Source organism: Mauremys mutica, chromosome 1 (genome assembly GCF_020497125.1).
Source record: "Mauremys mutica isolate MM-2020 ecotype Southern chromosome 1, ASM2049712v1, whole genome shotgun sequence".
Taxonomy (NCBI): Eukaryota; Metazoa; Chordata; order Testudines; family Geoemydidae; genus Mauremys; species Mauremys mutica.
Window position 1 is genome coordinate 111,220,819 of NC_059072.1, and position 13,491 is coordinate 111,234,309.

Sequence of the window (13,491 nt, forward strand, 5' to 3'; positions counted from 1 at the left end):
GACTTCTCGCTTTCCTGTTCATTCCACCCCATGGACACTTTTTCAAATGATAGCTGCACTTATGCACAGCTCTGAAAGTCAGCCCTTCCTTGGTACCTCCTTTCCCAACAAACACGTGTGGTGTGGTGGTGGTGGTGGTGGTGGTTTCTGTGCAATAAAAGCAAAGTTTTTGAATGATAAGCAATCTTTATTTGTTTCCTGAAAAATATGATAGCAGGCAGCAGCAAGACATACACAAGCAGTTTAATCATTTGTTAACTGGAATCCTAGGCCACAAAAATCACAAGTACTTCCTAGGAAAACTCAATTTCATTAAGCATTGCATTCCCAAGCATAGTAATATACATTACTGGTTCTCATTTTCAGAGTGTTGCCTCAAAGCCTCCCTGATTCCAATTGCTCCCCCCCACCCCTTGTGCCCCTCTAATAGCCCTGGTATGTGGCTGCTCAAATTCAGCCTCAACAGTCCACCCCTGAGCAAACTTTTCACCCTTACCTTCACAAATATTGTGCAACATACAGCACAGGGCTGTGACACATGGGAATATTATCCTCACTGAGATCTAACCTGCCATAAAGGCATTGCCAGTGCGCCTTTAATCTGCCAAATGCACATTCCATGGTCATCCTGCATCTACTCAGCCTGTTGGTGAACCGCTCCTTACTGCTGTCTAGGTTTCCCATGTAAGGTTTCATGAGCCATGGCATTAACAGGTATGCTGGATCTTCCAGGATCACTATGGGCATTTCAACATTCCCCACTTTAATCTTCTGGTCTGGAAAAAAAAGTCCTCACTTGCAGCTTTCTGTACAGACCAATGTTCCTGAAGATACGTCGTCATGCACCTTTCTGGACCCACACCTACCCTTGATGTCAGTGAAATGCCTGTGGTGATCCACAAGTGCCTGCAACACCATGGAGAAGTACCCTTTCCTATTGATTATCAGAGGGGTAGCCGTGTTAATCTGGTTCTGTAGAAGCAGCAAAGAATCCTGTGGCACCTTATAGACTAACAGACGTTTTGCAGCATGAGCTTTCGTGGGTGAATACCACTGCTTGCATCCGAAGAAGTGGGTATTCACCCATGAAAGCTCATGCTGCAAAACGTCTGTTAGTCTATAAGGTGCCACAGGATTTTTTGCTGCTTTCCTATTGATGTACTCCACTGTAAAGTGGTCCAGTGCCAAAATTGGAATATGTGTGCCATCTGTTGCCCCTCCGTAGTTAGGGAAACCCATTTCTGAAAAGCCATCCACTATGTCACACACATTGCCAAGAGTCACGGTCCTTCGTAGCAGGATGTGATTAATAGACTTGCACACTTGCTTTAACTCATCCCCAATGATTGACTTCCTGACTCCAAACTGATTTGTGACTGACTGGTAGCAGTCTGCATGTGGAATCTGGTGACTCCAATCACCATGTGCTTCTCCACTGAGAGGGCAGCTCTCATTTTGGTGTCCTTGCGCCGCAGAGCTGGGGGGAGCTCTGCACACAGTTCCAGGAGGGTAGCCACAGCTTGTCATCCCAGACCTGCATGACAATACAATCCCACCATGTGCAACTGTTCCATGAATGCCAAAAGTAATCTAATGTTGCTCCTATCCATGTCAGACAGCACATCAGGCAACTGTGAATCCTGTTGAGTTAGGAACTTCACAATAAACTGCACTTCCATCCGTGATGTGTTAATGACAGAAGAGCATTGGAGCGCAGTGCAGGATCCATCCATTCAGACAGATGGTGGGACGAACAGCAAACAAGGGCCACTGAAAAATGCCACAGACCAAAGACAGAAGCACCTGGAATGCTTGGAAGGAAAGTAATGCATCATGGGATGTTGAGCCTAGACCCATGATGTGCTGCAATCCACTTCACCTTTCCACAAGACCTAGCAGTAGAAGGTGTCGAGCTGAACTTGTGGGATAGCTATCAACAGTGCACAGCTCTCAGTGTCGATAGTGCCCCAAGTGTGGGCACACTCTGCAGACAGCGGGAGTGAAGTGTGAACATGCAGTACCGATTTTCTTACAGCGCTTTTTGATCGTCAACAAAACTTTTGCCGACAAAACTCTGTAGTGTAGACAAACCCGTAGTCATCAGTCCCAAAGGCAGAGAGTGCTTATGTTTCACTACACCTGTGACTGGTCAGGAATTTTTTTACAATGTTTTTTCCATTGGAAAAATGCTGATTTGTCAAAACCAAAACTGTTTCATGGGGAAAAGATCAGTTTTGATGGATTTCTCACTTTGACAAGTTTTGGGAGGGGAAAAAATGCAATATTGTAAAAAAAAAAAAAAAAAAATTCCCTTTTTGGTGCAGGGGGGCTTTCAAAACAGGGGTGGCTCTAGACATTTTGCCGCTCCAAGCACGGCGTCATGCCACGGGGGGCGCTCTGCCGCTCGCCGGTCCTGCGGCTCCGGTGGACCTCCCACAGGCGTGTCTGCGGAGGGTCCGCTGGTCCCGCGGCTTCTGGGGGCTTGGTGTGCTGGGGCCTGGAGCCACCTCTGTTTCAAAATGACTGTTTAGAAATTTAAGCTAATTATAGTAAAAACAAACTAACAAAATTTAAAAGGTCAAAATCAAAATGAAATGTTCAACTGACCCACACCAATATACCCCTCCCTTCCCCATGGTTGTTGAAATTGCAAATTTGCACAAACCAACTTTTCAATCTGATTCAGGATTGGAAAAATTCAGTCTTAAAAAATTCCCTGGGCTGCGAGGACATTTTCCCACCCAGTACTACTTGTGGCCTTTTAGAAGCTGCTGGGTACTTGCTGTTTGCTCATATGCAGGGGTCCTGGAACAATTTGTATAGTGGGGGTGCTGAGAGCCATTGAACCAAACTGTAAACCCTGTATGTGATAGAAACCACTCAAGCCAGAGCGTGTGTCAGCAACTCCTGCCCCCCGAGTTCAGTACCCATGCTCACATGGACTTGTGAAAGCTTTTCAACCTTGTATGTATGTGATCAGTCACTTATAAGATTGTTTATTTTTCTTTTATCTCCATGTCTCTTAGAACCAAGAGCAGCAAAGAGGTGCAAGGAATAGGTCTATTTATCCAGCCAGGGAAATCTCCGTCCCTTGGATCCCAGAGGTTGGTGTTTTCTGGAACCATTTCCTATTAGAGGATTGTAACTAGAGACCTCTGCTTCTCTGGGAGTCCAGTGTTTCCCACCCCCATCCTTGTTTAATGAAAGCTTTGGTTCTGCAGACCAAAGAAAAAATCTGGAAAGACAGGAATCCCTAGATTCCTGGAGATTTGGCTTCTGACCCAGCCACCAAGGCACCAGGAATCCACCTTCAGCCTCTGGAAAGCAGCCAAATTGCTTCCCCCTTAAAGGTGATGTTTATTCGGAGCTGAGAAATAGTACAAAGAATTCAACAGGCAAATACATGACTGTGGCATGTAAGTGCCTCACACTGCGCTATTGTTCTGGTACTTGCCTGTTATCCAATCCCTGTATCTTGTTCATAGAGGTCTCGTCACTTCACTGACCCTTCTGGTGAGCGGAGACCTTCTCACGTGACCTTTAAGAACCTGAATAAATATTTCCTTTGTTTTTTTTAATGCCTCATTTACTCTTCCCTCCACTGTCCCCTTATCGTACTAATTCTCTTCAGATAATAGAGCAATGCAGCAAGTTGATAATGAGAGAAGCACCAACCACTGGGTGTTTTGCTAACTTAGCAAGTTCCAAAAGCTGACCACACACACACACACACACACACACTCTCTCACACACACACACACACACACACCCACACACACAAAAATTAGAATGGCCTCTGCAGTTGCTCTAGCTAGGAAACAAACTACAGTCCTGATGCTTCAAGACATAAGCTGATCACCAGCTGGAGGCAAGAAGGAATTTCCCCACTGGCTATAGCGTTGGATAGTTTGGGGCATGATGAGGGAGTTAAAGCTTTCCTTGAAGCGTCCAGTAGTGGCCACTGTCCGCTACAGAAAACCAGTCTGGAAGATGGATCATTACTGTGTTCTGCTGTGCAGGCAACTGCTATGGTGACTGGTGACAGCTTGAGTCTGATGTAGTCCTTCCCCTGCATGGCATTGTCCCAGTAGTAGGTTGTGTGCCTGGCACTTTGCCCTGCCTCAGGGCTGTGTGTCTCATGAGCAGCTACTGTCGGAAGGGCATCAGGATGTCACGGTTGGTATTGCTGCTATGCACATGGTATATCTAACTTCTCTTCTCTCCTCTCCCACAGCATCAGTAATGGGCATTTGTGCCTCCCTGGCCAGCATAGGGTTTTGCTCGTTGACTCTAATTCCCAGCAGGGCCGCCCAGAGGGGGGGGCAAAGGGGGCAATTTGCCCCGGGCTCCGCAGGGGCCCCCAAGAGAACAGCGGAGGCTCCCGCCTCCGCCCCTCTCCTGGAGCCTCAGCGCATCAAACGCCGAGTCTCCGCCGGGGCCCCTGGGGCACTTCGGCGGCGGGTCCCAGAACGGACGGGCCCCCCCGCCACCGAAGACCCCGGGCCCCCGGAATCCTCTGGGCGGCCCTGATTCCCAGCGATTGCTTAGAACAATGTGAAGCATGCTTGTCTCTGGTGACGGCTTTGGTGCCCGTGTGATTTGTTTTAGGAAGACCCATTGCTCGGCATGTTTGCAGTAACAGAAGTGTGACTGTGGCATGTGCGTTGTACTCTGGAGATGCAGGACACCACAAGCAGGGCAAGTGCCAACCATCATCATGCCGGACATGAGACAATTTCACTCCCCTGTGCAGTGCTGTGCCAGGCAAAGCACAGAGCAAGGGCATAAACCTTCTCCTCCTGCAACGCTGCCAAATAGGAAACAAGTAGAGAGCCCCAAGCGATGCTGCACCATGCAAAGCAAAGGGAGAGAGCCTCAGCCTGGGTTAGGGCAGCACCCCACCAATGGCTGGTGAGGACCTGGGACCAGGACATCCTGTGTCATTCTCTGTATGGCCCTCTGTAAAAACCATGCTCTGCTGTGTAGCAAGGCTGCTCTGATAGCACTGTAGAGGAAGAGCAAGGTTTGGTTAGGGAGGGACAGGATTATTGTTAATATTAATATTATTGTAGTAGTTCCTAGAGAGCCCCAATCATGGATTGGCCCCCATAGTGTAGGCACTGTACATGCACCTAACAAAGACAGTCCCTGCCCCAAAGGGCTTTCAGTCTCTAGGTATCTGACAAGAGAAAACTGGTGGATACAATAATCAAATTGGAGGGTGGGCAATTCAGTTGTCCTCCCCCACACCCATAAGGTTCCTCCTGCTCTGCTCACCTCCCTGTGAGGGCCTCTCTCACCAATTCCCAGTCCTTGTCTATATTTTCTGCCCCTGTGTTTGTCATGACACAGTCCCTGTACCCAAAGGGTCAACTCTAGCTACTCGTTACACCTGTGTAAATGTGTCACTGAAGTCATCTGAGTTACTCCAGTGTTACTGTTTACACTGTGCCTGGTATAACACAGCCACTGAGGGAACAGATAGGACTAGAGAGCTGCTTGCTTTACTGTTAATCACCTGTTGACAGTTTTAGAGGCTTAACTCTGCACAAATTAATTACATGGTATCTATGATCCTATTGTGTCCCCTCTACGACATCTATAAGAACATAATTGCAGCCTGATTCCTGTGCTGGGGGGGAGGAAGGGGCCGTTCCTACAGGTCATGAAGCCAGGCTTTGTTTGAACAGGTGATGTATATTGATGACAAACTTGAATAATTAAAGGGGTTTGAGTAACTTTGCAGCAGTGCAGTGCAGAGGGGGAGGGATTTTTCCCCCCCTCTTGCATTTCAGAAGACACTGCAGCAACATCCAGCTGCTCGCTCCTGAATATCACCCAGTCAAGGGAGCTCATGGAGGCGAGAGGAGGGGCCAGGGCTGCTGTGAGGAGACAGAAGAGTCTTATAAACTCGTCTTACAGAATTTCTAATCGGCAGCACAATGTCTCCATTCTTCCCTGGCTCAGACCCTCTTTTTGTCCAGTTTATCTTCCCCAGGGCTGTGCATTCTTTGGATTGTAAGCAGCTCATTTGCCCCTGAAACACCAAGCAATCAAAGATTAAATTAGGCAAGGCCTTTCCTTCCCTCCTGCTCCAGTTACAATCTAGGGAGTCACCTCTCCAGGGTTGTAACCCTGCCCCTGTGTCCCTTCACCTTGCTTCTGGTTGTGTGTGTAGCAGTGCTTTATGCGAGTCTCTCATCTCTGCTCCCTTTTAGCCTTTCTTCCCCAGGCATTGTCACTTTAGACGGAAGTGTTATTTTGTGATGAGCCCCTAATGTGGTGCTTTCAGAATAGAGGAAGACAGGCCCCGAGGAGGAAATTTTGCTGTGTCTGAACCCGCCTCTTCCTTGAGGTAGTTTTTCCAGGTGGGGCTGGGTGCTGATAACCTGAAACTCCTTGCTGGAATAAGTGGAAATATTTAAGCCTTAAAACCAGGGATTCAAATGTGCCAGTGCTAATTGAACACGTGAAACTGGGAGTGTCTTCTCCCCACCTTCCCTGCAAATGCTACTTTATAGTGATCACATACTGCCTGGATCCTCTCGCCTCCAGAGTTAGAGCCCCTTCTTTCAGCCTGACATCTAGTTTAGGGTGATAGTGGCCTGCGATAAACCATCCTCGCTGAACAATTTCCTTTTATCCCTGGTGCCAATTCTGCTAGTACTATTGCAGGCAACTGCTGCGCCCACCCTCCTGTGCACTGTGAAAATGATCCGGCCATACCCCCTACAGTCATTTTGATTCTGGGGGGGATGTTTAGAGTAAGCACCTCCATAGGATGTGGTAAAAAGGAGGAGGGGTAGAGGCAGTGAGACAGGAAGATGGTGGGGAGAGACCTGTGAGACAAATGGAGCTCTATTAACTGGGAATCACATAAGATCTTGTTATGACAACCTCTCTTCATTGTGGCCCAGAGAGGATGCAGCTTCAGGGAGTGTTCCACACTTCACATCAGGAGGGGTCCTTTACTGGGTAGGAGACTCCAGGGGTATGTGGGAAATAATCCTTAGCAGTATGGAGATTTTCTAAAGGTGAGAACAGGCTGGTAGTACAGCTGGGCAGGGGCATGGTCCAGTGGCTAGGGAACGGGACTCGAAGTCAGGACTCCTGGGTCCTATGCCTAGCTCTGTCAATGACTTGCTGTGTGGCCTTTAGGAAATCACTTAGGCCAAAATTTTCCAAAGTTGCCACTGATGGTGAGAGCTTCCACTTTTTTGAGTTCTCAACATGTTACACCTAAGGCCTGATTCTCAGAAGCACTGAGTACCCACAGTCTCGCTGGAGTCAGTGGAAATGGAGGCTGCTCAGCATCGCTGACAACCAGGCCTGAGATGCCTCAACTCAGAACCCAAAATCAGAAGCCACGTCTTAAAATATGACTGTCGGCCTCTCTCTGCCTTAGTGTCCCCATATGTAAAATGGGAATGACTGTGATACTTGCCTGCCATTGTGATATGCAGTGACAAGTGCCAACGATGATTCCTTTATTCTGCCGTCCCCAATGGCAGCCAAAGTAATTTCTCACCCACTTCCTAGAGGGAATGGTGACCTGAGCTGGAGAGGCTGGGAGAAAACAAGGGTTATACGGTTTCAGTCTGCAGCTGCTGTGTTGATGACTCTTAGGGACCTAAAATTAAAGCCCAATTCCAGATTTCCCTCCTGCAGCAGCACCTTCAGCAACTGGCACTTGTCTGTTTGATAGCGTTCCTCTGCTCCACATCCAGGAGAAACATGGTCTGTGCAGCTCCTGTTGTTCCCCATAGGTAAAACTGGATTGCTCCAGTTCTGGTACCACTGAACTCTGCTGCTTTGGAAATGCCACTCTGAACCTGTGCACTGCTGTTCTAAGAATTACTGTTATTTGCCTTTATGTTTTCTTGTGGCCATGAGCCCAGCAAAGGGAGGCCAGTCCATCAGCTCCTAACAGCTGGGCCTACCAGAGGCTGCCCTCAGCTCACCTTGTAAAGCCCTGCTCTGCTGCCTTTGATCATAGTGACTTAGGGGCAGATTCTCATTTATATTAAGGGCCCTTTACACTGCCAAAGTGGTATGAAGGGGTCCCAGTATTACTAAGTCCTGGTCTACACTGGGGGGGTTCAAACTAAGGTACGCAAGTTCAGCTACGCGAATAGCATAGCTGAACTCGAAGTACCTTAGTTCGAAGTACTTACCCGTCCTCACGGCGCAGGATCGAAGTCCGCGGCTCCCCCGTCGACTCCGCCACCGCCGTTTGCGGTGGTGGAGTTCCGGTGTCGACGGGAGCGCTTTCGGAGTTCGATATATCACGTCTAGATGAGACGCGATATATCAAACTCCGAGAAGTCGATCGCTACCCGCCGACCCGGGCGGGTAGTATGGACGTACCCTAAGAATATGTCCTATAGTATTTGCTGTGCCATATCAGGCCACTGGTCTTAGTCTCTCATGCTGCCTCCTGCAGTCCTGATCAAACAACTGCTCTGTCTAATCAGATATCCTGATTAACTCACTTTATTGTGACCTCTTCTCCTCCACCCCCATCTGTTCTTCTCCTCCACCTGTTGCATCTTAAAATAACCTAGATTTAGGGCAGAGTCTGTCTTACTGTGTATAGAGGGGTTCTGATCCTTGACTGGTGTCTCTAGGCATTGCTACAGTCCTAATAATGACAATGCTGCAATGGATCAGACTGTTGCTTCAGCTATGGTGTCTCTCTGGAAGTGGCTGACATCTGATGCTTTGAACGAAAGTAAAGGTCAACCTCACCCTGAAAAAAGAACAGGAGTACTTGTGGCACCTTAGAGACTAACAAATTTATTTCAGCATAAGCTTTCGTGGGCTACAGCCCACTTCTTCAGATGCATAGAATAGAACACACAGACAGGAGATATTTATACATACAGAGAACATGAAAAGGTGGAAGTACGCATACCAACAGGAAGAGTCTAATCAATTGAGATGAGCTATCATCAGCAGGAGAAAAAAAACTTTTGAAGTGATAATTGAGATGACCCATAGAAGGTGTGAGGAGAACTTAATATAGGTTTAAACAGAGACTGGGAATGGTTGGGTCATTACACTAATTTAATCTATTTCCCTAAGTTAATTGTATCTAATTTGCAGATTCATTCGAGTTCAGCAGTCTCTGGTTGGTAGATCATTGGTAGATGTGCAGGTGAACGAGCAGACAGAGATAAACACGTACAAGAGCTCTATCAAGCATTCCTAAAACTACAGTACCCACCTGCTGAAGTGAAAAAACAGATTGACAGAGCCAGAAGAGTACCCAGAAGCCTCCTACTACAGGACAGGTCCAACAAAGAAAATAACAGAACACCACTAGTCATCACCTACAGCCCCCAACTAAAACCTCTCCAGCTCATCATCAAAGATCTACAACCTATACTTAAAGATGATCCCTCACTCTCACAGATCTTGGGAGACAGGCCAGTCCTCACTTACAGACAGACCCCCAATCTGAAGCAAATACTCACCAGCAACCGCACACCATACAACATAAACACTAACCCAGGAACCTATCCTTGCAACAAAGCCCGATGCCAGCTCTGTCCACATATCTATTCAAGTGACACCATCATAGGACCTAATCACATCAGCCACGCCATCAGGGGTTCGTTCACCTGCACATCTACCAACGTGATATATGCCATCATGTGCCAGCAGTGCCCCTCTGCCATGTACATTGGCCAAACCGGACAGTCTCTACACAAAAGAATAAATGGACACAAATCTGACATCAGGAATCATAACATTCAAAAGCCAGTGGGAGAACACTTCAACCTCTCCAACCGCTCAGCGACAGACTTGAAGGTGGCAGTTTTGCAACAAAAAAAACTTAAAAAACAGACTCCAAAGAGAGACTGCTGAACTTGAATTAATATGCAAATTAGATACAATTAACTTAGATTTAAACAGAGACTGGGAATGGTTGGGTCATTACACTAATTTAATCTATTTCCCTATGTTAAGTTCTCCTCACACCTTCTATGGGTCATCTCAATTATCACTTCAAAAGTTTTTTTTTCTCCTGCTGATGATAGCTCATCTCAATTGATTAGACTCTTCCTGTTGGTATGTGTACTTCCACCTTTTCATGTTCTCTGTATGTATAAATATCTCCTGTCTGTGTGTTCCATTCTATGCATCCGAAGAAGTGAGCTGTAGCCCATGAAAGCTTATGCTGAAATAAATTTGTTAGTCTCTAAGGTGCCACAAGTACTCCTGTTCTTTTTGCGGATACAGACTAACACAGCTGCTACTCTGAAACTCATCCTGAAAGATGCACTTAATTGTTCAATGGTATAGGTAGGGTTGAGGCAATTCCAGCAGTGATCAGTTTATGCCCTGGAGCATGAAATCCGAGTGCTCTTTACTTAACTTATAAGGTAGTTAAAATGGGGCTATTGGTCCTCCAGTCTCTTTAAATCCAGTATCTGACTTCCTTCAGAAGTGAATTGTACCATGACTGGCCTGCTTTGTGTCTCACCTACAATAACCTGAGCAAGTCTAGTCACTGTCTTGTGAGCTCTCCATACTTAAGTCCTGCTCTGGTGTCTCAGCTGCCACTGTTATGGCCCCTTTGAGGTCTTGGATCCAGAGAAGTGCCTACAGAGCTGTTATTACCCATGAAGTAATGGTCTGTGGAGCAGTAAAGGAGCAGCCCAGTCTCTCCACAGCCTGTGGGTGCTCTTCTGCAAGAGGCATTTTATACTGTAGTGTGCTTGCTGCACACAGTGCAGAGATATGTGTGTGATTCCCTCCCCAGCGAGTGAAGGAGAAGACAACATTACTTAGCAGTTAAAGTGGCACCCATCGTCGGAACCCATTGTGTTCTATTCCAGACGCTGCCACTGACTTGCCGTGGGACCATGAGCAAGTGACTTAAACTCTCTGGGCCTCAGCTTCCTTGTCTGTAAAATGGGATAACAATACTTACCTGCCTTGAGAAAGAGCGTTGAGCTTGTTGGGCCACAATCTGTATATAACTGTGTGGTATCATTGTCTGTTCACCGCAATCAGAGATCTATTCCATCTTAGCAGCTTTATAGTAGATGCTTTCTATCATAATGCTCTGCTTATTCCCAAGTACCCAACAGTGAGATCCTTCCAAGGATTTTGAATCCTTCACCAGAGGAAACTCATTGCCCTGAACCCTCTTTATTGTTCCTCTCTGTAATTCTGAACAGTTCAGTTAGCATCACCTTAGAGAATTGAACTTTTTTCTGTAGCCTTGCCTCTGATAGGCAGCACTGAGTTCATTGTGGGAAGGCAGCAGAGGAGGAAAGGAGGAGACAATGGGCTCATGGCTGAAGTACAGCTGGTTCTAATGCAAATCCTGAACCCAGGCAGAGCTAGTGGAGCTAGGGTGACCAGATGTCCCAATTTTATAGGGACAGTCCCGATTTTTGGGTCTTTTTTTTTATATAGGCTCCTATTACCCCCCACCCCCTGTCCCAGTTTTTCACATTTGCTGTCTGGTCACCCTAAGTGGAGCACTCATCACAGGAGCATTTGTTACTCAGCTAGAGAGGGTGGAGTGCTGATGAGAAACCAGGTAGGAGGAGCAGTGGATGTGAATAAAGTGTGTGTATTCTTGTGCGTAGAGATTATTTTTATGTACACGACCACAGAGCACAGTTCACAAGGAGCGGTAGTAGGAGCACTGACTGTAAGCTGGTGGTCTCTCTCACCAGCTCAGGAAGGATTGATGCCAAGCCAGTCCATTTCACGCCATTGCCACAGGGTACAATTTTATTGGTTAAACAGAAACTTGGTCAAAACATCAAAATAAAGTAGTGCCTCTGCCCAATACAGCTCCCAGGGGCTTTTCCCATACTTCTTCCAGCCCCCTTGTCTGACCCAAGGACCAGCCTACCAGCTCCCTCCAGTTCACCTACTCAGCTGAGCTTTTGCTGGCCTTCATAAGGATCAGATGCTCTTCAAGCTATCACCTGGCCCCAAGCCTCTCAGCCTCAGCTGGGAGGCAGCTGGTTAGTCTCCCCTTAGAAGAGCCAGTCACCCTGTGACATATCTTGCCTCAAGAGCCTTGCCGGGTCCCAGGATAAATTCTACTCTCGATGCTCTCACCCAGAGTTCAGTCTCTACCTTTTAAAGCAGCCAACTCAGCTTCCAGGGTCTCTAATGTCTCATCCTTTTCTGCCAGGCTCTGGCTCTGCAGGAGGATTTCAGTGCCCAACTTCATCAGCTCCTCCTCCTGAAGCGAGCGTTGGTGCTGCTCACTGTTCTCTTCTTTTACTCCAAGGCAGACCAGCTCCTGCTCTCTTTATGGCTTGCATCCAAACCTTATCCCTGGAGGAGCATGTTTCTTCCAGCTCTTGCAAGCACTCTGCCATCTGAGTCGGTTGGCGGCTAAATTGTGCAAAGACTTCAGCCCTATTCTTGTCAGCCACAGAAACCCTCTTCCCCCGATTTCTCATCTACTCCTAGATTGGTTTGCTCAGTAGCTGTCCAGACCGCTGCCATCACTGTCATGTCTGCCCCACACACCACCTCCAACTTTGTGCTGGCCTATAGATCCAGTCCTCTACATCCCCAATCTGGGATAGGACCCCTGTCTCCTCCTGCTTCGCTTCAGGTGCCTGGGGTTGACATGGTTCAGTTAACAACCTGCGCTGTTCTCCCCTGTTTACTCTCAGGCCTGAGGACTGTTTCTCTTGGTGCACAGACCCTGTTTTTCCCAGGGCCATCACCCACTTCTGAGATCCCAGTCCTCAAAAGGTAATGCCTTCACTACATGTTATATCTTCAAACATCCAAAGGAGATCTTGGGGTGACCCTTCCACTACTGTGACTCGATACACCTTGCTCACAGCCTAGGGGACAAGCTGTTAATAGGGGATCCCAGCCTACCCACTTGGGTGAAATAGCACCCCATTAGTGAGCACTCTTTTGATGTGCCCTGCTTTCCCTCATGAAAAATATACTACTGGTTTCCCTGCTACCTCAGGTTGTGGGAATGATTGGAGGCTGGTTGCTCATCCAGAACTCTATGGCTAGAGTTAACAAGGACATTCTCCCCTTCAGAGGTCTCCCCAGGTCAAGGTATCACCTCTTCTTGCCTTCCCAAGAAGACTCCTGGTCTGGCATGCTGCTCAGCTCCCTTCATCTCCACCCACTGTCCACTGCCTCACTCATGGATGATGGTCAGAAACACCTTGCCCAGCTTTGAGTTTCCCACAGGCAGGATGTTACAGGGTGGTCCCCTGGGAATCTCTCTTGCCTTAGATACAAACCATGCTCAGGCCACCTTCATCATCACACTGTTTATTATAGTGTTCTGTCAGGCCACCGCCCGTAGTACTATTTACATATATACAAGTCCCAGTCAGCTCCTCTCTTCGAGGGGAACAGGGAGCAGCACTAGCAGCAACCAGCTCTGCCTTCCTTCAGGCTCTGCACCACCTCTTCCCAGGGCTTCTTTCCTCTCTATTGATCAGCTCCCAGCTGCAGGGATTGCTTCTCCCTTTC

At 47.7% G+C, this 13,491-nt stretch overlaps 1 protein-coding gene across 1 annotated transcript in view; it reads left to right on the forward strand.

Annotated features, from left to right (window-relative positions):
- The window catches only part of B4GALNT3 (beta-1,4-N-acetyl-galactosaminyltransferase 3), a 110,120-nt gene that overhangs the window by 70,469 nt on the left and 26,160 nt on the right, over positions 1-13,491 (forward strand). The window contains exon 3 of the mRNA XM_045002548.1: positions 3,027-3,104. Within this exon, the coding sequence (XP_044858483.1) occupies positions 3,027-3,104 (78 nt within the window). The remainder of the gene's footprint in view (positions 1-3,026; positions 3,105-13,491) is intronic.